At 37.2% G+C, this 27893-nt stretch overlaps 1 protein-coding gene across 1 annotated transcript; it reads right to left on the bottom strand.

Annotated features, from left to right (window-relative positions):
• On the bottom strand, positions 1 to 27838 carry cobll1b (cordon-bleu WH2 repeat protein-like 1b). Its single transcript, XM_028436148.1, is given in 25 exon segments — positions 1 to 111; positions 1443 to 1562; positions 1564 to 1655; positions 1658 to 1774; positions 1777 to 1935; positions 1938 to 1997; positions 2000 to 2351; positions 2353 to 2557; positions 2559 to 2701; positions 2780 to 2805; positions 3114 to 3193; positions 3292 to 3302; positions 3304 to 3347; positions 3350 to 3388; positions 3391 to 3513; positions 5268 to 5358; positions 5360 to 5397; positions 5470 to 5544; positions 5547 to 5712; positions 5903 to 5991; positions 6081 to 6125; positions 6253 to 6478; positions 6571 to 6775; positions 8815 to 8994; positions 27689 to 27838. Coding segments are annotated over 25 exon segments (2907 nt in total). The 5' UTR covers positions 27799 to 27838.
• Between the last annotated feature and the right edge of the window lie 55 nt (positions 27839 to 27893).

Raw genomic sequence — 27893 nt, forward strand, 5'->3', positions numbered from 1 at the left:
CTATGGGTGGTTTTCTGTGTCCACTTGAACAATCTCATTATTAAAAGATTGTGCTTCATCGTCTCCTTGCTGAGTGTGACCGTCGCTGTTCATCTCCATATTTTCACATTCCTGTGGTGTTACAAAGACACATATGAGAGAATTACCAAACCTTCTCACTAGTCAAGATTGATGCTACAGGTGCGATATATAGAAAGAGAGGGAACGGATTGTCTCCACATTATCTCTTTTACCCAAGCAGCTATACCCCATAATGCCCCAGGAGTAAACAACACACAAAGAAAGCTATAAAAGCATAGCGCAGAATGGGGACGTGGATATTCTGAAAGGAACGTAATGAGAAAATAAAGTGCAAAAAAACCACTACAACAGAATTAAAGCATGTTTGTCACTCAGTGAAAGTACGACAATATAGATCAAATCAAAATATGCATGATATAGGGATTAATCTTGTTGTAATTTGCAAAAAACAAAACAAAAAAAGAATATAGAATGAGATAAACAGTAATTCATGTTTATTTTACTACAAGAAAAGGAATGAATAATAGGGTTTTGTCCAACAGATCAAATAAAAAAAAATATGTGACCCCACAGACACTAAGAATTTATTCTCTTTCAAAAAAGAAAATTCCACAGATAGAAAATGTATCTTTGAGAGCTATAGCAGGTTGGATTTCAAATGTGAAAAATGAAGGGTGGACTGTACGAGATACAGTAATATTATTCATTCATAATTACATATACAATGCTCACATTGTTGAATTTTACACTGGCATTTATTGATATGTTTGTGTGTCTGTTAGCAGGATTATGTTAAAAGTACTGATTCTGGATTAGTTTGAAAAATCAAAAAAGTTCTTATCTCTCACTAATGACGAAATTTAAAAAAATATGTCTCGGTTTGTAATTGACCAATCTTTATAAATTTGACTTATTGTCGGGTTGGTTCCTCAAGTACCCCCCCACCAAGTTTCATCCCGATCGGATCCAGATTGCACATTTCATCGAGATTTATCTAAAAAAAAAATGGGGGTGCCCATGCATTTCCACCTATACTGTATTGTTATCAATGGGTAAATATATTTCTTCCACTTCACTAATCCAGACAACCGCCAATATCTGGCAATGAGGATATTTGGTGCTTAGCGGAGGTGTTTGTGTTCTCTCAGTGCTGAAATAAAGGATGATACAGCAAAGGTAAAACAATGAGCTTGTTGAGTCAATTGATCTTATGAGCTATTACGCAACACTCCTCTGTCTATGTATAAAGCCTTTTTGTCATGAAACCTCCCACTGGTCACAGTTAGACAGGCCATCAGCCCTTTAGTGATCTGACGCCAAACAAAGTAAGATTGCACTTCTCCATTTGAAAAAAGTCCCTCAAATTAAGAATAACACAAAGCTCTTTATTATATATTTTTATTTTATGATGTCGCACTAACCTGAAGTTTGGAGAGTCCTTTATATTGCACGGCTGATGAAGGACTTCTGCTAGGAGTCGTGTGTGGAGACTTAGTAGAAGTAGGTGATTTTGTTCTCAGGGATGAAAAATGGCTCTTTTTTCACAGCAGAGGAGACTGCCTGGGCAAAAGGGGATGGAGTAGTAGAGGAGTATGGCCTAGGAGCTGCAAAGCTTCTTAGTTTTTCCAAACTCAACCATAGCTTGGCTCCCTGGATGGCAGACTGCTCTGCCTGCTCAGACGCATGATGGCTGCACTGCTTTCTTCCTGTTTGGGACTCATCTGAGTATTCCTGGCTTCAGTTGCTTCTTCATACACTGCATGTGAGGCGACAAAGGAGGGGAGGGTACGCTGGGTTTCCTTTGAGCCTCCTTCTGGCCAGAGTCAAAACTAACACTGAGGCTTTTCTCCGCTGCTGACGTTACATAATACCCAGTCGTTCTTTTGTGCTGCGCCATGCGGAAAGAACCAGGTTTGGTTTGGTTGTGGGTGGAATTTTTATCTCCTTGACCTCCGCTGGTGAACCCGCTTCGGATGCCCATTAGCAGTGAGTGAGAACTTATCCCTGTCACCTAAAGTCGTTGGTGATGTGGGATGAGTTGATTCAGGCTTCCTATTAATAACAGTGTGTTGAGTAGAAGTCGCATTGTTCAGTGCATCTTCACGAGGTGGGGCAGGGTGCGACTCACTTTTTTCTTTTAACTCTGACGGTACAATCTGTTCTACGTTGTCATCCAATCGAAGAGAACCAATGTCTAGTTTTTCCCCTGAAGCTTGTGGAGGTGCCTCCAATGTCAGTGCAACTTCAAAATATCTCAGTTTCTCTAGAGACTTTTGAGGGACAATGGTATACGTGGTCATCCCCACTTTTGGGATGTAGTCCCTCGTCACCCTCATTTGAGGGTCTGGGTTTTGACTCCAAGTCTGTGGCGCTCAACGAGGGCATCTTTGTTAAAGAAGAAGAAGCAGTTTGGGTTGTGGCTGCGGTGCGGCACGAGTTGTTTTCGAGGTCAGCGGTATCCAAGTCGTTTGTCAAAGTACCCATATCTCTCTTTTCTGCTGATTCAGCCGAGGATGCCAGTTCTGATACAGAAATCGTCCTTGTGTTGCTGTGAATCATCTGGCAGTGGTGGGAAATCTGTTTGCACTTGAGCATCCTCTCCGGCAGGGCGTGATACGCTGAGGGCCGCCGGACTCCGCCATGTTCGTTCGTCAGCTTCCTGGAGGGTTTCGGTCTTTGCCTGAACAGAGATGTGCATTAGTGACAGAGGGAGACACTATGATAGCAAAAATACTGCACAGGGTGGAGGTGAGCTCACCTTTTCAACTTGAATGTGACTGTTATCTGAAGAACAATGACATATTCATTAGCATTTTAATATGCTACGGTTTTGTTTTATTCGGGACAACTTTTTTTCTGGAAATTTGATCTCCTGACATGTTTCAACTGCCAACTGTCAGTCTTCCTCAGAGGCAGTCGAAACATGTAAGGAGATCAAATTTCCTGAAAAAAAGTTATTTACAATATTATTTCAAAAAGAAGACAAAATGAACTTGCTGGAATTACTGTGTACATGTTGTTTTGAGTAAAAAACAAAACAGTATTGAACTCTTTTGGTTTATGTAGGATGCATTTTATACTGAAACACCTACCAGTATCTCCCATTTCAGAAAAGACCGAGTCATCATAATTCTCCACACGTGAAAAATCATCCACTGTCGTCTCCAGTCGACTGCAAACATCACAAAAACGTAACCAATCAAAACTATTGCAACTTTTAAATCAAAATAAAATAGAGGAAAGAAGTAGAAATGCTGCAGGATTTCGTACTTGCCATCTGAGGGACAGATCACACGACTGATCTTCCCCATCTGCTTCCACTGTCTCTTGCTTTGAATCTCCACATCTAAGAATGGTGGAGGTAACACACATCAGGTGACGTGGTTACCCCGGAGCAGTCCTCTTGGGTTTTATTAGCAGTGTCAGACATTACAGAGGCAGTCGTCTCCTCCTGCTCCATTATTTCCTCCAGTGTGTTCGCACCTGTGTCCACTGTGAAGAATAATAAAAAATCCGGAAAGTAAATCACTTTTAAACAGATTTGATGACAATATTTCACTGAATAACCTTCATTCTTGTGTTTCTTTTTGTTCTAAGTTTAGCTTCTAAAGGAAGCACATCACAAAAGCACAGCGAGAAGGAATTTCAAGTCTACTTAAACACAACACATCCTTCCTAACGCTACAGCGTTCTTTTAGTTTGTTTAAGGCAAATGAAAGGGTTTGGCTTCCACTGGGGCTATAAAACATTAACAATAATGTCGCAGAACAGAAGTTAAAATGTGTGAATTTGTCCTAAAACAGCATCATTATACATCGAAAGCTTCAAATCCTTGTAAACAAATGCATAATTTTACAATACAGTCCAAATCCAGCAAGAATTTTGTTCGGATACATTATACAAACTTTACAAACTTTCAATTATCAAAGCATAACGCATTGAGACGTGTTAAATCAGTGGTTCCCAACTTTTTTTGGATCGTGACCCCATTTTGATATCAAGAATTCTTCCTAGAATTAGTTTTGTATTACAAATACACAGTTGCCAGTATTAGTAACAAATTGTGCCAGCTCAGATATTTTTATTCAGCATTTTAGTAATATTGTTATTATTATGAACTAGATTTATATTTGACAAAGTAAAAGCATAGAATACAGTTGTTTAAGATTGTTTAAATAAAAAAAAAACACATTTTTAATCAGTAATTATTTTGTTTTATCAATTACTAGACATTTCAGGCGACTCCACATGGGGTCCCGACCCTAAGGTTGAAAAACACTGTCTTGAATTCTTCACCCATCCAACTTTTTTAATGCACTGCCTTACATTCGAACACGTAGAACTCTAAAGCCTGTATCAGACGACACAAGGTGAAAGGCAGGGAACACTGTGGGAAGGTTGTTAGTTCATCACAAGGTGCTCACACACACACACGCACGCACACACACACACACACACACACACACACACACACACCACACACACACACACACACACACACACAACACACACACACACACACACACACACACACACACACACACACACACACACACACAGGACTAAAGTCATGTGAGAGTGAGAGCGACCAGGCAAAGCTTGCACAAAAGAACCAGGGCCCTTATTATTGTGAATACATTAATAACAATGTACTGACATTTTTTAACCAGTTGAAATATTTGAAGTTTTTCAGTTTTTTCCCACTACTTTCTATTTAATATACAGGACAGGGTCGAGCTTCCTCTCACCAAACAATGAAATGAGGATGCGATACAATCTCAGGAACGAATGTAGGGTAAAAAAAAAATTTAAAGACCAGCACAGGAGTGTGTTATAGAAACAGGAATAGTTGATAACATTGTACATTTCGTTTTATGATTCATTGCATTTACTGTGTTAATATCTGGGAATGCTGATGTAAGTGAAAGCAAATATTTTGAAATATCTTCCACATGAAGCAAATTGATGTAGAACCTTCAATGGATAACCACTAGGGGGAGAAAGAGCTGCAGGAAGTAAAATCAGTAAACAAAAGCTGGCACTTTTTTTTTTTTATTATTAATCTATCAACCCAACACACATGACACAATACCACAACTCAGACTGATCCCATTAAATAGCAAAACTCATATAGTTTCACACATAATCCAATGTTGGAAAATCCTAGCATGCCAACTTGCTTGTGTGATAATTAGAAGCAGTGACACATACTTTGACAGTTTTTAAAAAGTTTTTAAAAAGCAAACCTTGTAAACTTCTTTCTTGGGGAAGTGATTCCTGAACAATGGCACTGGGAGACGTCGGGGGTGGAGGAGCTTTTCGTTTGGTCCTCTTCAAAAGTAGACTCTGCTGAGGACCCGCAACTTACACCTGCATCTACACAAAACACACATTTATGTAATGAAATACATAAAAACATAAGAATGAATCATAATTGCAGGAGAAAACATTTGAAGAGTTATCTCACCTGATCGCTGTCCAATTCAGAGCTGAGTCTCCGTCTGGTGCTGAGGTCGGGGGGAGGCTCTGGGATACCAGGACCGGAGGTTGGGGTGCACGCCTCTTCTTTGGAACATCTAAAGGGGATGTTGGGGAGCTGATCGGAGATGAATTTGTGCTTGGTAAGGCCATGCTGAGAGGCCGAGGTTTGCTCACAAGCATAGGAGAAGCTGGAGCACTGACTGTCGCTTGCTGTAAAGAACAAAGATCCAATCAGAGCATTGATAAGCAGCCTGTTTCCAAACATCATGGTGATCATTAACTCACTGTAAAACCAAAGTAAACAAACCTCCCCCTAAAACTTTCTCCTGTAACCACACTCCGGATCTTTGTTCAATCAAAACTGGATGAAAACCATGTGAATGTATTTATAATCTTCTACCTGTTCAGACTTTTTCCTGCTTCTTCTGAATTTGCTGAAGAGTCCTTTGTTTTCTTGTTCTTTCTGATTCTTATCTTTGCCGGGAGTCACTGTCCATTAAAAAAAAAAAAAAAAGAGGGAGAAAAAATGCAGGAAACTTAAAAAACTGCCAAAACAAATCTGTCTGAGCAACAACTACCTGGGCTTGTTGGGGACCCCGGAGACACAGGAGAAGCTGGTGGTCCTGCAGAGGCAATAACCATCATATTATACAGTAATTCTAAGACCAAAAGCTGATGATGGACATTCAGAACTGAGGGCCAAATGTAGCTGATTATGTCGCCAACTTTTTCCCCCATTGCATCACTCACCTTTCGTGTCTCTTGCGTAAACCTCCCGTATTGCATAATCGTTTAAAGAGCTGGACAAGTCCAAAGGGGCCAGTGATTGGACATCTTTCAACAGCACTGTCGTCTCAATATCAAATTCACATTTCTCACAGATCGCTGGAAGGAATTCAGCAAGAGGAATTCGAGGATTTACCCTTAATATAGTTTTCTGGGACATTTTGTAGTTTATCACCATTCGAACTGTTGCCTGAAGAAACGACAGAGTTGATTTTATTAAACATATACACAAAAACGCCAATAAATGGTAATGTTTTTCTATAACCTCACTGTGACACTTACTTCAGGCATGTGAGGGCCTGTCTTCTTATTCTTATCCTCCCCTTTGGGTTTAAGTAGGATCTTCTCTGCGTCCAGACTTCCTATGAGGGCGTTGGGTTTGAGCTTGATATGGTTCCTGTTGGCAGTGACCAGTTCTAAGGTGTGGCTCGATGGGTTCAGGTGATATTTGGCACAAAGTGTAACCAATAAATCCATGAGAGGTTTGCTGAAAGAGAAGATATTGGTAAAATACTATAAACTACCACACTTCCTATAAGAATGAAATGCACAGATGAATGTTAAATAATGGCGTGACCAGATCAGGCTCCGTGTTGGAACACGTAGGAGTAATAAAGCTTTTTATAGTTGCATAGTTGTAGCAGGAAGCACATAGTGGATGTTTTTGAAATAACACAAACCCACTCAATGGTGTTGATGTAAGTATTTCCTGTGGCAAACCTTTGAAAATCTGATGAATTCCCCCCACCCCAAAAAAAAAGCGATTTCACTTGCTTTTAAGACGTGGCCAAATCTAGCCTGGTTCTCTCAACAAGAAACAACAATTTCTACTTGATAAAATCCTCTGATAAATCCATGTGAAGTGGAGCCATGACACAACCTTGACCAATAAGAAACATACGCGTCCTTCTTGTTATCAGACTTTAACATAATCTTTAGTTTAAAGTCCTTAAATAAGGACTGTTCGGTCATATTTTCAGCTGGGCCAGATTTGGACATAATTATTCATTTTCCTCTGCGAATTCATGAAAAAAAATACTTGAAAAAAAAGGAAAAATAGTGAAGCAAAAGTAAAAAGAACTAATTCCACTTTGAAAAAAGTCAATTCTTTCGTAATATCGAACAATTGCACATCCAAAAGTGTCAACTTTCGATCATAATTTACCTGTTTCAGAAAGTACTGAACGCATACATACATAAAGAGAGAAGGTGTAAAGTAGCAACAGCAGGAGTAAAATGTTTTCCTCTACAAGTTTATCACTAAATAATAATGAGTGCCTGAAATTCAATCAATAGTGCTACAGCCCGGTTCTTCTAGATCAGGGGTTCTCAACCTTGGGGTTGAGAATCCCACCGACAGTGGGAAGGGTCACACCAGATGCCTTTTTCTGAACAATTTGAGTCCATTTCTGCAACTACACCAAACTTGCCATATTCTAACCTATTTTCATCACTTTTTCTACCCATATTTGTTCTCCTTTTAATGCATTTTTGCTACATTACTCCCATTTCTGCCACTTCTCTTCATCAAATTTCAGTGCCTTTTCTGCACATTTTTTCCACTTCCAAGACATTTTCAGCACTTATAAACCCTTCAACCACTTTTCCCACCTAATGTAACATATGTTGATCCATTATTGTTACTTTTAACCTCTTTTCACCAAATGTCATGCTCATTTTTGCCAATTGAAACTAATTGTTTATATTTGTTTCTGCCACTCTTAAGCCACTTAAGACACTTTGAGCCCTTTTTACCCCTTTTTCTGTCTGTTTTCGGCCCTCTCTAATTTGCAACTTTTAACCAATTTCTGTGGTTTTTAAAATCCATTCACCACCTTTCCTACCATTTTCTTCCATCACATGACTGTTTTTGAATGTTCATGTCTGTTTTCATGCACCTTCAGGTACAGTGGGGGTCCCCGGGGAGGTCTCTGGTACCTTTATTTTGGGGGTCGTGGGCTGAAAAGGTTGAGAACCCCTGCTCTAAATGATAATAGTATCGATCTTTAAAAAAAAAAAAAAAAAAAAACTCTCTTTTGATGAAAAGCCAGTGTGAGCGAGTCGATTCACGTACGGACACGTGGACCTTGTTCGGGATTGACACGGAGGAATGTTGACACATGCTGATCTGATTTGCTGCTGCAGCCCCTCTCTGAGTTTGAAGCTTTCATTACTACACTTTGGCATTGCAAATATCAGATGATTTCGTTATCCACGCAGAGAAAGATTAAAACCTCCTGGTAAATTCATTGTTTTTAGTCATTTGTATATCATTTGTATTGAATATAATGATTTATGCTCCGAGCCACAGTGGTGTAGCATTCCTCCGCCTGACTAGAGGGGATTCAAAACTGAGCATGAGGTGATGATGCAATCAGACCTCAGAGTACAAGTATCTAATGTTTAATAAAAGTTAATAAACTCCAGAATTCTTGTTTAAACAATTACTGTAATAATTGTTTTATGTAAGAGATTATTTATGCTTATTGCATATAATTAATGCAAGATACTGATCTGTAGCTGTACCTTCCGTGAACCACCGTCGTCTTCTCCACCCCCCCAGGCAGAACCACAGTCAGTGAGAGCTCTTTATCATTCTCCGTGTCTTGCTCCATGGTCAAATGAGGATTTCCTGGGCACCACTGGGAGAAACCCTGGGAATCTTTTAGGTCAGGTGGGGATGGTGCTCTGCTTTTGGTCGACACCCTGTGGTGGTGAAAAAACAGAACATGGACTTTACTCTCAGAATCCTTTCAGCACGTCCAAACGTTTGATTTAATCGAACGGATTTTGTGCTCAGTCAGCAATCTCTTTGCTATTAGTATTATTGGCAAATACCTTCTGTGTTTGCGGGCTGTGTTTTTGGTTTGACTTAACATGTAAAACATTTTATTTGTATATTTTAACTTTCACTTTTGACTCGTTACATTTCAATCAAACCAATTTCATATGGACTATTTTCAGGCTAATGTTTGACAATATGACGCTCCACCATCCAGTGTGACTACACCCAGCTTAAACTAAGCTTTACATTATCTACACAGGTCTCTTAAAATTACATCATCTCTACAAGAAAGGCTTTTCAGTTTCTTTTTGTTGTTCTTCCTCTTTATTCGTTCTTTCTCAGGCTCAGACCATCTTAACAAAACATAAAATCATAGTGCATCACCTGGGTTTAAAGCTGAGAGGATCATTTTGGTTACATAAAATCATAATGTATGCCTCATATATCAATGAATAGAGTATAATTTACTCTGAAAAGAAAGTAAAAAGGTTGAAAATTGCTGCTTGAGAGTTTGTTTTCATCTCCACCCACAACAATCAATTTGTTGGCATTTTCATGCATTGCATTGTGGGACATGGAGTCCTGCAAACGAATGCATATAAGTGTTTTTACTTCATTCTTACTGTGATTTCTTGGGGTTTTTTTCACCAGACAAGGAGGACAGTGGTTCACTGGATACCATTTTTGTTCTAGTTTGTTTGCAGTATTCTCAATGATGTCAGAATGAAGTAAAAACACTTCATTTCATAATATTTTTTATTGTTGACATTGAACTGTTTATTTTTTTCATTGATTTTTAAACTCTGTTAAATGTTTTCTGTGCACTTTTCAATCATGTAAAGCACAATTCTTGGTGTATGAAATGTGCTATACAAATACATTTCCTTGCCTTTTGCCTATGCAGCTCTCTGCTCAACTCCACATCCCACAATGCAATGCGCCGAGATGTCAACAAATAAGAGAGTTTCCAGTGCAGATGAAAACAAACTTTCACGCGGCAAATTTAAACCTTTTTCCTTTCTTTTTGGATTTAATGATGTTTGAATTTGTGAGGCACATGATTTTATTAAATAAAAAGTTTGTGGAGCAGCTTTAGAGAACTTCTCTCCTCCTGTGGTTACTATGCAATGGCTTCATGCGGTCCACTTTGCAAACAAGTCACAAGACGACCAAGTGCACAGATTTATTCAGTGAGCCTGAAGAAATGGCTGTTAATGTGCTGACATGTGAGATGAAAGAAATCCAGGGTAATTACATTTTCTGTACATTTAACTGTCTACATTCAGGTCTGATTGTGGTGGGTTTGCTCCTTTGGTCACAGACTGACCAAGGATGTAATAACATTGAAATTTAGATTTTAAGTAGACATCTATAACATAGGTATAATAAATCTTTCTTGGGTAGTCATTTAATATCTATACTGCAAAGGTTTTGATTCATTTACTGCAAATTAAGAGGTTAAAATATTAGATGATGAATCGAGGTCAAACTTGTATCACAGCAGCTGATGTTACAATGAGAACACACTGGATATATCAGTGTGTAGGCATTGATAAAGAGAGATTTTCACTGACACACTGCTTTCAGTTACAGCCTATGAAATCTCACGTGGGGGCACTGCTTATTCAAACAGAGGAATCTGAGCAATGCGAGGTCACAGTCTCCACTGAAGCTCATCTAGCACAGGATTATTAGTGCTGCAGTGGGGGCGGATGCCCCTCAAACAGCCTGACATAAACAACACGTGTACAGTTTAAGCAAACACTTACATTAGTTCCTAGTGTAGACAGTCTGCGGGCTTATTAGGAAAACAATATATAGTTTTAAAAAGAATAGAATAGAATATATTGTACCTAACGCTTAGGAATTGTGTTTGTTTTTAATGTAATTGTAATGGTAAACTAGAGATGGCATGCTAGGACTACTGCACTACCAGAACCAAAAATATACTTTACACAACTGTTGCAAAACTGCTGTGGAAACATCTTGTAGGCATGAGGTTCGGAAAATAGTGATCTAGCTTCCCCCCGCGGCCAAGACAGCTGATATTCTGTTTTGCTGTTTGCCCAGCGTAACGGATATTCTGTGTTACACAGATCTGACTTTTAAGACCTAGATGATGAAATGACACATACGCGAGATGACCGAAGCCAAACAAGCAAGACAAAGTATTCAAAGGACGTTGTTTGAAACGGTAGTTTCTCAACTAAACATAACTTCATGTAGCTTTGTTTTCACCAGGTCATTTTAAAAAATGACATGGAATTACATGGTCTAATAGTCTATCTTTTTGCTTATTTAGCCACAAAAGGCTGCTGTCCAAATACAGCCAGAAGCACTCAGGATATTGAATGTCTACAAACAATACCAAGTGAGGTAAAATAATCAACTGTGAACATCTTATTTATGTTTTCTTTTTGTGTGTGTCTGTGTTACAGGAAGATATAAACAGAAAGAAGCTAAATTCAAAGCTTACATCACACAAACACGTCAGGTTGCACCACATATTTTTAATTCTGTAAAGTAATCCAGATAGGAGTCGAAGTTCAAATTCAGTTTCAACACCTGCCTATTCATTACAAATATTTAATCTCACATTCATTCAACTTCTGTGTTTGCTTTATAAACTACAGAGTTGTACAGTAGGCCTGGGTATCGATCGAATTCCCCAAATCGATTCGATTCATGATTCACGATTCGATTTGAATCATCTAAGGATATCATGCGTCACCAATTTTACTTGGATATGGACCTTCTCATTAGAACTAATGATGCAAATAGTAGAAACTACAGCTTTATCTTGGTGCATTAGTAAAAACATGAATATTTACATTAATAATTGAACCTCATGCTACAATATTCATGTACGTTATATTTAACATGACCTGCGCAGAACTAAATTGCAATGACTTAAATCAATTCAAAGCACAAGGCGGGTTGTGTAAATAAAGTGGCAACAGACACATTGTAAACTCAATACATTCTCATTCCTTTGAGTGTTTGAATGTTCCAGTGACTGCACAACAAATCTAACTGTATAATAAGAGACACAACCATAAAAATAAATAAATAATTGTAAATAAAAGCCAACATCCAGAAATCAGAAACTTCCCAGTTTGTCCTGCCTTTTACGCAACAAAAGTAGTTTTGATTGGATACTTTCCAAAAAAGAAACTTAGTTCTGATTGGATTTTGTCATGTGAACATTATAGTTTTCATTAACATGTAATTTTAATTAGTTATGTATTAGTCACAGTCTTGTTATTGTCGCTTAAAAAAATATAGTCGATGAAAACTATGACGAAAAGTTTTAGTCAACAAAATTGGATCATGAGAACCAATCACAATAATGGTATTCAGTCAAACTTTATTGTAATCTGTCAGTTTTAGGGCGGTAAGAAATCTGATGTTGAGATGTGATATAATTCCTTGCCTGATGACTTTCCAGAGACAGTTTAAGAACTATTTTTACACAGATAGAACAGAAGAGCAAGCCTATAGTTATTTCCAACACTTTTAAATCTAAAATGTAAGTCTTTTTCAAGGATCAGTATAATTATGGAACTTCATTTTGAAAATATTTTTACAGTCTTGGAAAGAGAAAAAATCAAATGAACTATAATATACCATTTAGTCCCAATGCTACATTTCTTTCGTCAGGATTAGTAAACTGTCTTAATTAGAGCTTGGCTCTTATTTTGAGACAATCACATAAAAACATATCTATTACTTAAAAAAAAAAAAAAAAAACATGTCTGCAGGCTTAGAATTAACAAAAACCTTTCATTACAAGAAATGAGTGTGTACAGTACAGTATGTGTTTTGAATGATCTGTTTCCGTGTGTGAACTTCTGTGATGGACTGCATCATACTTCTATTATTTATTTATATAGACACTGTCACTGTTAAATGTTACCCATGAAAGGACATAAAAAGATAAATATATATATATATATATATATATATATATTATTTAATTAAAACATATTATGCTCAGGTGTCTATGCGAAAACAGAGCCTTTGTCTAAATAAAAGATAAAGTAATATTATGCGTTACTAAAAGACTCAAGTTTTATCACATCTAACTGCATTTTAAGTCAATAAAATGTTGCTGTCCAAAGCTCAAAACTTGTATATAAACCTTATAAAATCAGTAAAATATTCTTAATGCAACATTCATTCAGAGCAACAGTCCAACGCAGGGCAAACACAAATAGACAGACACAGGGAGAACATGCAAACACCACTCAGAAAGGACACAAGTATCCACTCTGGGGCTTAAACCCAGTCCTTTCTTGCTGTGATACAGATGAGCTAACCAGTGCACCATTGTCTTATTAACATGTCCTTGCCTCAAAAATGAGTCTTAGTCTACACTAGTTCTTGAATTTTCTCCAATGATGAGAGATAGGGATATTTTACATTTTAAAACTGATCCAAAATCAGCATTATGATCAGTATCCTCTCCAACATTTATCAATCAATCAACATTTTATTGTCATTGTTATTCAAAAAAAGAACAGAAACAAAATTTAGTTTGACGCATACAACTGTACATTGTATGTTGTAATATGCATAACACCGGTGCAGATCCTTAATAAATACCCCCTGTGTAAGCATGACACATCCAAAGCATGCAGCACCACAAAACATCTTAAAAGGCATCCAAAAACAAAGAATATGGTCAGAATTGGATATAGATGTAATTAATCCAGCAATGCAAAGTACAGTTCACAGTTATTGCAGAGTGGAGGATGGTTTACTGTCCATGGGAGGGGAATCTAGCATGGCTTAAAGTTGTCTTTGGTTCAAACTTTGTCAAAATCCATTAAGTATAGTTGACGTAATCCTGCTAACAGACAAACACATAAAACATAAATGTTCTTACCTTCTTGGTGGAGGTAAAAACATTTGCATGTATGTGAGAACATGAAAACAGCACCAGGACAGGGGTGAGCTTGGTTTGAAGACAATCATCAATGCATAAACAACGCTAGGCTTAAAAAAAGGCCTTGCCTGTGGAAATACTGGTGTTCAGGGTCAGCCCAGTTTATTCAGCTGTGTCATGTGGGATTTTTTTTTTTCTCTAAAGACACCTTCAACAAGTGACAGACACAGTCGTGCAAGCTGGTTTGTTTTGCCATCCATACCGGTGTGTTGATGTGTTGCATGAAAGAGACGAGACATGTCAGAGCTTGACTCTGCTGATGCCTCATTCACAGGGTTTCTCTGGGAGGTCGCAAACAAACCAATTTAAAAGCAAAAGACACGCTTGATGTGATCACACGCCGCCACGAGATACCAGACATGCTCAACATGTGTTAGTATCTTTATATGTAGGCCTAATCCGTGACAATTTAACAACACAGTTATTGTAATCAGAAGACATATTACCAAATATTATCGCGCTCTGAGATAAGAATATAAGCAAACAAGTTTGTTTATCTAGATTGTCAGATTGGATATGCTGAAATCATTCAGCTGTTAGGAAGACGAAAGAGCAGAGAGTAATATCCAGATGCTTCTTTGTGAGTAAAATACCTCAAATACTTCCGCGCTTATGTGTGAAGACAGAATGACAGCGAGAGAGAAAGAAAGAGAGCGAGAGAAATAGGGGAAGACGAAACGTATACGTGACGGAAACACATTCGTAATATTAATAAAAGAAAAGAGAAGGAAAAGTTGAATTATCTACATTCCTTCGGGAGTGATGCTTTTACCAGAAACACTTCTTCACTTCATCAGTTCAGTCTTTTCTTCTATTTTTTATTTATTTTATTTTATTTTATTTTTTGCACTATTTAATACAATCTCTGGATCATGGATCTAAATGAGTGCTTTTCAAGACAAAACAGCGTCAAAAAATGTCAGCATAGCTCTGTTGAAGTTGTGAGAAAGTCAAGGATTAGCAAAAAGCCTGCTGTGGTATGCTAACAGCTGCTGTGAAGCCGGGTGGCCCCATGGGATACTGTGACATAGTATGAAGCAAGAAATACATTTACTGTCCATAGAAATACTAATATTCAACCAAACGTTCATACAAAACATTAAATAATTGAAGAAAATCGCAATTCTTCATTGACGAAAGCATGGCAGAAGTCTCCTTACTATCAGAGAATTCAAGTCAAATGTACAGGCTGGAACATGTCATAGCACTGCAAGCCCAACACACCCTTCACTTCAAGTCAGAACAGATATTTAGCAGTTAGAGTGCTTATAACGCAAAGTTATTTCAAAGTTATTTCAGGTAATAAGAGGACATAGTGCCAGCAATGCACTGCTGTAAGCATAATTTAGACCTTATGACAACAAGAAACTTGAAGAACAAGTGGCAGACCTGCTTTTCATCATAGCATGCCAACATTTCTCACTGGCTCTTACCTTCTACTAAGGATACTGCTCATCAAATCATTTCCATTCTGCTGTGTGCGTGTCCCCGGAGAGGTCAGCCATAATAAACTTCAGCAGTAAAGTTCTGAAAGCTCAAACTTAACGCTAGGCAGAAACAGCAGCGGCATCCGAATTGTGTGTGCTGAGCCTAAATCATGCCTGCAGCCTTCCTCCTTCTCTGAAAGCTGCAGTGTGCGGTGTGTTGGCAGAAAGGTGAGCAACTTAGCTTCCCAGGGTGGGGCCTGTGCAGCAACACTCTACAAACACACACTTCATCAACAGTCCTAATCAAGTATGAGCCTTTCTTCTACTCACGCAGGCGACGAGATTATCGCAACAAAAGAACACTCACCGTCCTCTCACATGATTATGAAACTATCATTGCACCTTAAATTAATCAGATAATCGCCTTGACTTCAACCACAAATGATTAAGAAGAAGAAAAAAAAAAACACAAACAGTCAACAGTTCAAAACCACACCTTAGTTCTACAGACCTGACTCACTCCACAACCATTGTCGAGGGCTTTCCAGAGAATAAAACCAGAAGTGTCACTCTAAACAAACAACAAGCTTGAGCACATCTGTATGATAAGAAGTTGCTTCATATTTGTAAAGTATGATTGAAAATGCTTTTCTTTTTTTACCCTCAGAATGAATCTTTCTCCAACATCAAACCAATCCTGTTCAGGCTTGCAGAGCTCGCAACTCACCCCAGGTTATCCAGGTAAGCCTGGATGCATGATGGACGGGTCCCAGAAAGTAATCATTAAAGTATCATTAATAAATGCACAGAAATTCACGTGATATTATTAACATGATCTTATGATCTAAACCAAATGCTAATACTTTACTCTACTACATTGGGGGTTCTAAAAACCTGATATCAATGTATCTGCAGATAATCGATATATTAGCTGATACCCAAATAACAGCCGATATATGAAATAAAACATTAATATACAAAGGATATTTACTTACATGAACACAATTTGTATAAAACCCAAAATATGAATCAAGGCAAAAAAGTAAAACTACTGAATTGATTGGATAAATCAAAAAAGGGACAAACAAAAAACAAACAAACTGTGAACAATGAACTAGTGTCTTCTCAGAGTGTTGTCATATTGTAATCATTACTGCTGATTCACAAGTGGCAGCTTATAATGCAGAAAGCACAGAGCCACATATTACCGCACAGCAAAAATCCAAATACATCAGTTACAAATTATCAGAATCAGAATATGAATTCCTTTATTAATCCCAGCGGAAATTGCTTTTGTTACAGCCACACAAGAAAGTATCACAAATAAAAGAATAGACGTTAAACAAAGAAGGAAGAAAGAATAAACATAAAATAAGTGTATAATTAAGTAAAATACTTATAAATACATATATACTATTGAGCAATAATGATTAATCTGTGATAGCTAAAATCGGCCCGATTAATCAGGTTGAAAACAAAAATGTAAAACAGGTCACCAGCAGGGGGCATCAAGCTGCCAATTACATCTACTTCCATATGAACTACGACATAAATATTCCCATTGTTGGTTTGAATTCACTACTTGCTCATTTAAATGTAAACATATTTCTTGCAGTTTTATGAAGCGTAATGGGGCTTTTGCTGATATATGTTGACAATGTGCATCTGCCTCACAGATCCAAAATGGCTCTAAAGAAGACACATGTACCTAAAACATCAGCGTTATTCTCACCGTTTAAATGTATTTGTCTTCTTTTTTGCACGATATGCATCACATTGCCATTGTACCGTCCGTATATCATCCATTTGTATTGTTATGTTTATTCTCCGATGTTAGATCAGTGGGGAGAGCATTAAAAGGTCACACATACAGCAAATAATGATAAAAACCATCCCATATCAGACAGTAAGTAAATATTCAGTGATTTATACTAATGGTTTTAACTGTTTTGTTTTGTTAGAGCTGCTTCATCATTCTGCTGAGGAAACTGAGCTCCAACTGGTACAGAAGTCATTAATTACAGTTCACCTCTTCATCAGTAGACAAACCCCCATACTTAAGCCATAAACACTTCCAGAGAAAGAACTTTCATGATAAGGAGCGCTGAAGGAGAAAGATGGAGTCATCTGCTTGAATCTTTTCACCTGTCTAAATTATCAAAGCTTTAACACATTTGTCCAATATATTTATATTCTTGGACATTATTTTTCTTTTACAAAATAGTGCAGTTGCCTCTAATCCAGCCAAACATTAACCACAACTTACTTCCAAGCTCTAAAATATGAACTCCAAGATCGCAGAAAACTGACGAAAAAATGCGTAATTCACATTCTGAAACGGAAAAAGCAATCTGAACATTTTTTTTTTTTTTTTTTAAATTTATTACCATTATTTATAGGGGTGTCCCGATCCGATATCAATATCAGATATCGGTCCGATATCAGCCTGAAAACAAATATCGGATATCGGATTCAAATATACGTAACATAACATTCCACACTACTAGTAAGTAATAAAAGTATGTATGATTCATGCTGATATCGGATCAATATCGGTATCGGCTGATACGCAAGGCTGAAATATCGGTATCATATCGAAAATGAGAAAGTTGTACTGGGACATGCCTAATTATTTAAAATCAGGCCCCAGGATGAAACGGAAATACCTCACATACATGTTTTGGAACAAAATCACACGTTTACGTGATATTTCTCCCTAGAAAACATGGGACTGAATGTATAGCTAGCGTAAAAAATGGACGTATATGTCAAATTGTGCTTGTAATCTTGTTCAAATTCTTGCACTATGTACCATAATCGCACGTCTGCATGGGATTTTGTGCAAAATTATATGGAATTATCACACATTTCCATGGTATAGGGTGTCTGTCTAGCAGTGTAGCAGACATTCTTGCAACATAATCTCACGTTATTTTTTCAGCGCAACCCGTCTAGCTTCCGTATGTCATTGGACGCATGTAAATACAACATTAATAGCATCACATTGCATTTTCAGCACAATCAAAATAGTTAAACCTTAGCCACCCCTTCCATTGTCCTACCCTGACTCCCTCTCCCCTGTTCCTTTCCTCCTCACCAAGGTGTAATACTGCACTTTATTTTTATATTCTGCCTTTAATAAAGTTTTTCTTAACATCCCGTAGGGACAGCTGGTGATGGTCACAACTATGTAATAAAATAATTGTATTTGTTTCATTGCGATAATAAAACATGCATAGCTGCTGTAAAAAGATTGCACTACATGTAGTGTTGACCTTTGACAGCATGTGCAGACAAGGTAGAAAAAAATAAAAATTAATTAACGATTAACCTTTAACAGCCTTCTTTTTAATAGCCAGTAATGTAATCTAAATAGGAAAAGAATGAAACGGAAATGAAACAAAAAAAAAAATAAACTGATGCAGACGTGAAGCAGAAATTAGTATATTATGAAACAGATAAAAGAAAAAAAAAAAAATAGAAGAAGGAAAAAGCAGGCAGCTACGCTCATAATCAAGACACTTTTGGAATTTCCAGCCAAGACTCACATCAGCCAAAACCTCTGGGTTTAGTTACTCTTTAAGTTTTACAAGTTGCCACACAAACACGTTTGAAGTCCAGCGTTGCTTCCCCTAAATTGTCCAAAAACTTACACAATCTTCATTCTCTGCTCTAAATTACCCACAGAGTTCATCCTACTCAATTATCGCAGCAACATTTTAAACTTTATCTTGTGGCCTCATCAAAAATATGTCAAAGTCACAGAGGAGGGGTGTCGGCTCTCCATAGGAAAGACTAAACAGGCTGCCCGTGCTCCAGCTGGTAATTTGGTGAGAGGTCACACACAGTAAACACAAGCGTTTTAAAGCGGGTCTGGAAAGGCCATTATTTCATAAGCAGTGTGGGATGTAGGAAGATTAGCCAGAAAAAAGAGCAGGGAACCCTGTGAGAACTCCCGACTTCCTATGTGTTGCTTTTGTTACTGTAAGGAAAACAAACACTTTTTTCCCACAGCTGTTTCGAGCACAGGCCTGGGTAAACGCAAACTCTCAGGGTATCTGACAAAAAATGAAAAGGTCAACGCTTTGTTTTTACAATGTAAATACGACATGTATTATCCAATAATCAGTTTCTGCCTTATTTAAGTGGAGTTAATTTACACAAGACATATCATTTAAGATATATGACTGGTCAGAATGCCTGTGAGACAGTAAGATCAGTTGAAGTGAGATCACTCTGATATTCTGTTCAGTGAACTGAGGCCTGCCATGGTAGATTACCTTGAGGTTATCTCCAAGCAGGTCAAATATGTTCTGTTTAAACATTACATCATAGCAAAACAAAAAAAAAACATGGTAAATGCAAAGGAAAAATAAAATGTAAGTAAGTCATGTTTCAAACAAATGGGTCCTTCTCCTAAACTTCATTAAGTCAATTAGAAATGTTAAGTTCTACCACATAGTCTCGCTCCTAAGAACTGAACAGAGAAGATAACGTCTAGCTCAGGGATGGGCAACTGTGATGACAGCGGGGCCACAAACGTGTTTGTCTGATCCAAGGGCCACATTATCAACATTCATGCCAACAGTAAAAATAACGACCAATCTGAGCATTAACACAAGAAAGAACAAAAGGTTTTTTGTGGTTGTTTATCTTTTTGTGTAGTTTTTAATCATTTTGTGCATTTTTGGGGCATTTTGTGTATTTATCTGTCATTTTGGGCATGCATTTCTGCTGACATTTTGTGTATTTTACGAGTTATTATACAGTATGTGTTTTTGTTATTTCTTGTGTGCTTTTTTTTGGATTTTTTCCATATTTTTGTAGTTTTGGGTATTTTTTCTGTAATTTTGTGTAATTGTTACCATTGCTTGTTTCTTTGGTGTCATTTTATATATGTGTTATTGTTTTGTGAGTTTAGGTGGTTTTTTTGTGTGCCTGATGTTCTTTTGTGTGTATTTTGCTGTTTTTTTTGTGTGTTTTTGGAGTTATTTTGTGTATTATGTTGGACTTCGTGTTACTTCCATTTGGTGGAATTGTCTTGGAGGCTGCATAGAATTAGACCAAGGGCCACTAATGGCCCCCAGACCACAGTTGCCCATGTCTGGTCTAGCTATTGCGCTTGTCTCTCGGGTGACTGCACCAAAAATGTGTGATTTTCAAAGACAAGCCAACGTTTAGATATCATAAGTTGGTAAAGGGGAGAATGTTTTCCCCTTGAGGCATAATTATGACTATGACACTGTGTTCGTTCTGTTGAAACAATGCAGCGTTGTCCGCGTTGGGGCATCTTTCAAAGACAGACTGCATTCCTTCAATTTATTACAGATCACATGAACCGCGGTTTCTAAAGTGCAAATATACAGAGATTCTGAACGAGATCAAAACTATAACAGCACAAACAGCATATTTGGGGTCACACAGAGGCCTTTAAATAGAAATTATTTATGAAGGACGTCATGTAATCTTCGATAGCTCAGTGTAAGCCAGTGCTTCCCAATGTTTTGTCCTGTGTACCCCCTTTGCATTTTTGTAAAAGGTCCCATTTCACGCTATTTTTCACCCATCTCCATTTGTTCTAAGAACCCCAAAAACATAGTATTTGAGGTTTATTTTCCCAAACGCGCCTGTTTTCCAGAGTTTTAGCCTCTGAAAAGTCACTTTCTGAGTAACTCTACACAAACTACTTATGCATATTCATGAGTGGGCATGTCTATAGACGGCCCACCCACTCTGTAGCCGAGCTCATGCTGCTTTATAAACACGAGACAGAGCGTGGGGGCGGGGCGTTCACCGGTACGTACATAGACTATAAAAAATACATACATAGGACTACACGAAGGACGCTGAAATGCTCACCTTCGTGGGTGTGTCTGTTTACATGTCAATCACGACAGAGAGCTTCCTGGAGGCGTGGCTTCTCCAGCTCAGTGCCGCGTCAAATTCTTCATCAAAGTGGGAACTCGTCATCAAATTGGAGCGAGGTGTTTGGGCTCACCCTGCAGTAAGAACGGAGCAAATCACCCTCTAACTAACGATTGATTGAATCAATGAAAAAAACACTTTGGGCATGTGTATGAAGCCAAAATAGCACTTTTATCATGTTTAAAGCATAGAAAAGTTGATTTAGCTTAACATGGGCCCTTTAAATCATGTGTACCCCCTTCATATCATAATTACCCTCCCGATAATTTTTATATGCTTTTTCATTTGTGGAACAGCGGGCTCTCCTAAACCCTTAACTGTGTCTTGACCTACAACTTCAAACTAATGAGTGGAATTTAAAAGTGAAATTTTTGTTTTTGTTTTAAATACCAAGCACTTTTATATGATTACTTTAATAGCTAGCTAATTATTGTCTCCTATTGTCGGAAGTGTGATAAAATGGCCTTGACAGCATCAAATATTCCTGTTTTGATAAATTACAAAAAAATGAAAGATATTTTAACGAGTAATAGTACCGTCAGTTTGTGGTGAATTTGTCCCAAAAATATCCTTAAAAGGAACAACAAACATTTCCAAATTATTTTTTAAATTAATTGGCAAATCTTTCCGAGTGCCCCCGGCAATGTGCTCCTGTACCCCTGTTTGGAAACCACTGGTGTAGGATATGTGAGTTTTACAAATGCCCTCAAAATTCTCGAGTTTTAGGTTAATTATGGTTCATAAAATCAAGATTATTTGTGTAAAAATAACTTCAACAGGTGTAAATGCAAAATCCTCAGGCGTGAACATTTGGGAGGAGACATCATCGCTATCATGTGCAGTGATGGTGCCATCTAGAGAATTGTGACATTGACTACAAGTTCAAAAACATAATTTTTAACTGGAAGGACATTTTCAAAAGTAAATATTTCTATAAATATCTCATCTAAACAAGACAAACACTGATAATCAATGTTGTGCAAACTGAGGCGGTTTGTTCTTTTGTTGTGTTAGGCATCTGAATGTTGGTGGAGATATGTAAAGTTTCCTTTTGCCAGGACACAAAAGACTATTTCATGCGAGGTCATTTTGAATGTTTCACAGTCTGAGAGTGGGAGGCATCCAACTGTTGTGCTGTGGAAAAGGGCATCAGTGAAAACAAAGAAAGGCCAAATCTTCCAGTCTGTTTAGCTAGAGTACAGTTAGGATCTGTGAACCACATCAGATTAAACAGGCTGTGAAAACCACAGGAATTAATCAAAAACTAAACACTAGGTCACTATGTTTTTATACGTTAAAGCTGCTGGAGACAAAAAAGATAAATCCATAATATTGGGCAGTCCTTATAGATCTATAAATCAAACATAATTTGCTCAAAAAAAATAAAAAATAAAAATTGTAAAAGTTTGAAATTGCCGCTTGAAAGTCTGTTTGTTGACATTGTTGGAAAAGTTTCACGCGTTGCATTGTGGGATGTGTAGTCCTGTAAACGGACACATAAAAGTTTTTCCTTCGTTCTTACTGTGATTTATTGTGTTTCTTTGCCAGAAAAGGAGGACAGTGGACACCATTATTGTTTTAATTTATTCTCCAGTATTCCCTGTGACATCATCTCACTCCGCCAGTGTTAATTTTGGCCAGATTCAAATCTTTCCCAGAATAAACCTCTACTATTGTTTTGCCACAACTATCAGTCTGTGAAAACACCTGTTACACTAGTTATTCAGAGTTATGGAGGCAAACACAGAAAATCACAGTAAGAATGAATAACATTTCTATGCATCCGTTTACAGGACTCCACATCTCATGATGCAATGCGCAGACTTCCCCGACAATGTCAACATCTCTAGTATCTAGTAGAGATTGTCAGTGCCCTGTCCTCTCGTATCCTTTCAACGCCTGCGCGAAACGCGTCTACATCCGGTCGGTCTATTTTACGGCAGTTTGTGTTCTATTTAAAATGTTGAAACCCTGCTATTTAAGAAGAATTAGAAATGTATGTTTTTTTGTATAGGACGGTGCATAAACAGTCTGCACTTTTAATGTATATTTGATGTGAATATACATATATACATTTTGCCTTGTCAACTGTATATTGTAGATGCTTTTCAAAACATAACAAAAAACTTTTTTTTTTTTAAGAAATTGATATTTTGAGTGAATTCCGATTTATTTTGGTTTTTATTTAATTTTCTGTTTAGTTCTTCATTGTCAATGTTGTGTATTGTGTTTTGATCCGTTTTTGTATATATTGTCTTGTGGTCATTTTTCCTTTTTGTCTTTTTTTTTTTTTTTTTTTAATTAACAATTAAAAATAGGGATGTCCCGATACAACTCTTTCACTACCGATACAATACCGATATTGCAGCCTTGAGTATTGACCGATACCAATATTGATACAATATCAGCACGGATCATACATACTTTTATTACTTATTTTGTAGTGTGGAATGTTAGAAAAGGCTTGATCAAGTGATGTTACTCAAACAGAGAACAATAGTCAGCAATTCAAGTTCATTTCAGTTATTTTTTACTGTCAGTATATGGTGGGAACAACTGAGGGCGGGGACAACAACAACAAAAAGTTATCGGAACGCTTATATCGGAGATTTTAGATGCAGTCCGATAAAACCCGATATTCGTTTTCTGGCTGATATCGTACTGATATTTGAAATCGATATCGAATCAGGACACCCCTAATTAAAAACACACCAAAATAGTCACATATATACATGTGTACTATTAAAATATTCAACAAACGTCGTATGGTCGGTTTACATTCAAATATCACATCCCAGGAGCTCTGTCGTAAAGATTGCGAGTGAAGGAAGTGATGTAGTCTACGCGTTAAAAAGATCCGAAAGGATCAGACCCGTGAAAGGAAAGGCCCTGACGGAGATAAAAAAAAAACAACTCTCAGGCAGATATTTAAAGCTTTTAAATCTTTTTTTGAGCAAATGATCTTCACAGGTCTTTGTCTGTGTCTTTATCTGATTAAAAAAAAAAAAAGTTCATCTCCAACAGCTTTAAAGTTCATCATTGGATTTTGTCTGTTTCAGTTTTGTGCTACAGAAAGCATCCATGAGATAAAACTTTCCAGTATTTAAACAAACAATAGCTCATCTCAAGTTTCCCTGGTCTTTACACAGATCTGACCCTGCTTTATAATATCACCAGAGGAAGACATTGAATGACACCCTTGATCTTACATTTTTAGAGTACAGCACATAAAAACAAACAGGCTCTGATATAATTTCACCCACAACTTCTTCACCTTTACACTGGTCATCACTTTTCAACTGTCCACATAACCATATTCTTAAAAAAAATTCCTCCGATCAGGCAATTTCACCCTGATTTCTATCCACACTGTCATGCGAGCAGCTGTGCCCTTGGATTGCCACTGCCAGCATGTCAGGAGAAACAGCTGTGGAGATTCTCAACACCTTAACTAATTCCACATTTTTCCCTCCGAGGAAAGCCAACTATATGAGATCATAGTTTAAGGTGTATCTCATTAGCAAGGCTGGCTCCGATAGGTTCACTGTCAGGCAAGATAAACATAAAAATACTTCTTTTGAAACACTGCTTTAAGATGATTAAGATAGAAAAAATCTCATATGTAGGAGTGGATTTGAAACTTTGATGATATATGTACTTTAAAATGTCCACATAAAAGTGTGAAAATCTCTTGGTTGATTCCTCCAAGTTTCATGAAGCAAGAAAAAAGACAAAGAGCACATGTGTTACAATCCATCTCAGCAGCTTAAGAAAAAGGGAGGTTTGCTTTTCCATAAGTGCTGGACCACAGAAAAGATTCAGGTAGTCTGCTTCTCTGCGTTACCATGGGAGTGTGGAGGAGCTCTCAAATGCCTCAGTAATTACTAAATAATGTGTGTATTATTCCTCCATTCTATTTTTATGAATGGAATATTATTATATGCAGGGCTGTGGTGGAAACTTCACACAGCTAAGTACTCAATTGGAAAATGGTAAACGCTCAAATGCTCCATCTCTCCTCTCTCATTCAAATCACAAAATCTCAATTGGGCCTGAATGCCAGAAGAGTGGGTGGAGGTGAGTGGAAACTCAGTTACACTTTGGATTATTCCAACCTCTGGAATACCAGCTGACATCATCTCAATTTCTACGAACCAAAATGGATGGGAATTTCCATCATTTCAAGTTTCAAACTCTTGGATACATCCAAATTGCTTAACTAATGAGGTGAATGCAATATTTCCACAGCATCAGAGCCATCACAGAGACTATGGCAGCAGTCTGCAAACTTTACTCTCAAAGGAGCCATTTTGCCTCATCTCACCTGGAAATAAACCCTTCCTGAGCCAAAAAAAATAAAAAATCTTCACAGTGAAGACAATACAGTGTAGGAGTGTGACGATATCTCGATACGGCGATATATCGAAATATTTTCCGCAAGATGGATTATCGATATGCTCGCGCCAAGTATCGATTTTTAAATTATTTTTATTTTATTTTATTTTTTTAATTTTTAATTTATTTATTATTTTTTCAAAACCTTTTCTGCTTTTTCACTAAAATGTGCAGGTAGGTCTTCACAGAAATTTTGTCACTGTTTGTTGAAGGAACCAATATTTTGTTTACTGGAATATTGCGCTATAATGGTATCACAGGTAAGAAAGACCCTATTTTAGAGTGTATTCAAATCTGTACAGTTAAAATTACTGTATATAAAATAATGTTTGATTAAATTTGATTTGAGTTAATGTTTTTGAAGGGCAACAAAAAGTTACTTGAATGTAATTGGTCAACACATGCTAATTACTAATTTCTTGCCACACATAAAACATGCATATTTAACCGGCACATTGGTGGTTAAATGAATCTGTCCCCACACAATTAAAATCTCTATTTTCTTCCAGAATAGTGTTTTTGTTGGTTTAGTTATCTTACCAGAGATTTAAAACTTAAGGTTAGCCACAGGTGCAATAAGGAAAGTTAATGGTCTGTAGATGTTACAGGAGGTGACGTAGGAAGGTGGACGAGTTATTGCACAACGTGATTTTTTTTTAAGGTTGACAAAGTGTTATATCACGATTTAATTTAGTGTCACTGTCATTAATTGTTAATAGTCTCTGTAAGATAATAACAACTCTATATTTTAATATTTTTTTTAAAGCTATAGCAGGGTTCCAACAGCTTCAATCAAATCAAATTCAAGACTTTTTAAAGACATTTTAATGCCATTTAAAATCAAATTTAAGAACAACTTCACAGAAAACACAACTGGGGGGAAAAAAGTGCCTCATCAATTACATAGTAGGATCATTTTTTTCCAGTGTCTAATGCAGACATGCAACTGGTAAGAAAAAAACATAAAATGACATCAAAATACACAAATAAAACAGACTAAAATAATCAAAATCTCACAAACTGACCACAAAAATAGCCAGAAATCTATAAAACAACAACAAAATTTCAAAACCATTAAGGAAAATCTAGGTTGGACAGGCATTTTTTGCTAAATTTACATTTCCCCCATGTTGTTGAAAGTCCCGCTGCAACCACGTCACTGTTTTGTGAATGGTTCCTCTGTCGTGATTGTGCAATGTTACAGTAAATTATAAAAAAAAAAATTAAAAAACTAATGTTCCCATTTATTTTGAAATGTGACACTAATTTCAATCGTAAAATTACACTTATAATTTAAGACTTTTGAAACATTGATTCAAGACATTTTAATGACAATTAAGGCCTTATTTTTAGATTCAAGAATTTAATGCCTTTTGAGACTTTTTAAGGATCCGAGGGAACCATGTATAAGGAGCCATTGCAAAAGAGTCAAAGAGCCACATGAGACTCCAGAACCGCAGGTTGCAGACCCTTGGACTAAGGCATGGATGAGTGTTTGGATGAAAGAAAGAAAAATGGAGTTCCCATGACCTCTACACATGGTCAAGGCCGTTTCTCAGTAAACTTTGAGAGCAGGAAATGAGGCGAGTTCAAAGGTTGAAATGTCTTCAACAACTGTGCTGTTGCACAGATGTGATGAGTGAGAGGAATGGTGGTGGAAAGTTGCAAGAAGAAGAAGAAGAAGAAGAAGCTGCTTTTGTTTTGATAAACTTGTGGTATGATAGAAATGTCAAAAACAGCTGCTTGTGTTGTTGACAGCAGTCCAAAGGGAGCTGCTCTGAGACAATAATCATCTTTACTGTTGTGCACAACAGAAAATAATCTTAATTCACCTCCTTTTGATTCAACATTACTAAGCTTTTGTGTCACTTTTTTTTTTTTTTTAAATAAAAATGAAACTTAATAAAGTAGACCACATACCTCAGGTTTGATCTTGGATGGGACTGGGATCCATGGTCATCCATGACTAAACTCACTGGTTTACCCAAACCCCTCGGACTGGTCAAACACAAACACAAAGCACACTTCATTTCCAGTTGGAGGCTGGTTTGGTTAAACAGTGAAAAGAGTGAAATGAGGGCGAATCCCACATGAGATCATCAGTTTGTTCCTCTCTCTGTTTCTC

The sequence above is a fragment of the Gouania willdenowi genome, chromosome 21 (genome assembly GCF_900634775.1).
Source record: "Gouania willdenowi chromosome 21, fGouWil2.1, whole genome shotgun sequence".
Classification (NCBI taxonomy): Eukaryota; Metazoa; Chordata; class Actinopteri; order Blenniiformes; family Gobiesocidae; genus Gouania; species Gouania willdenowi.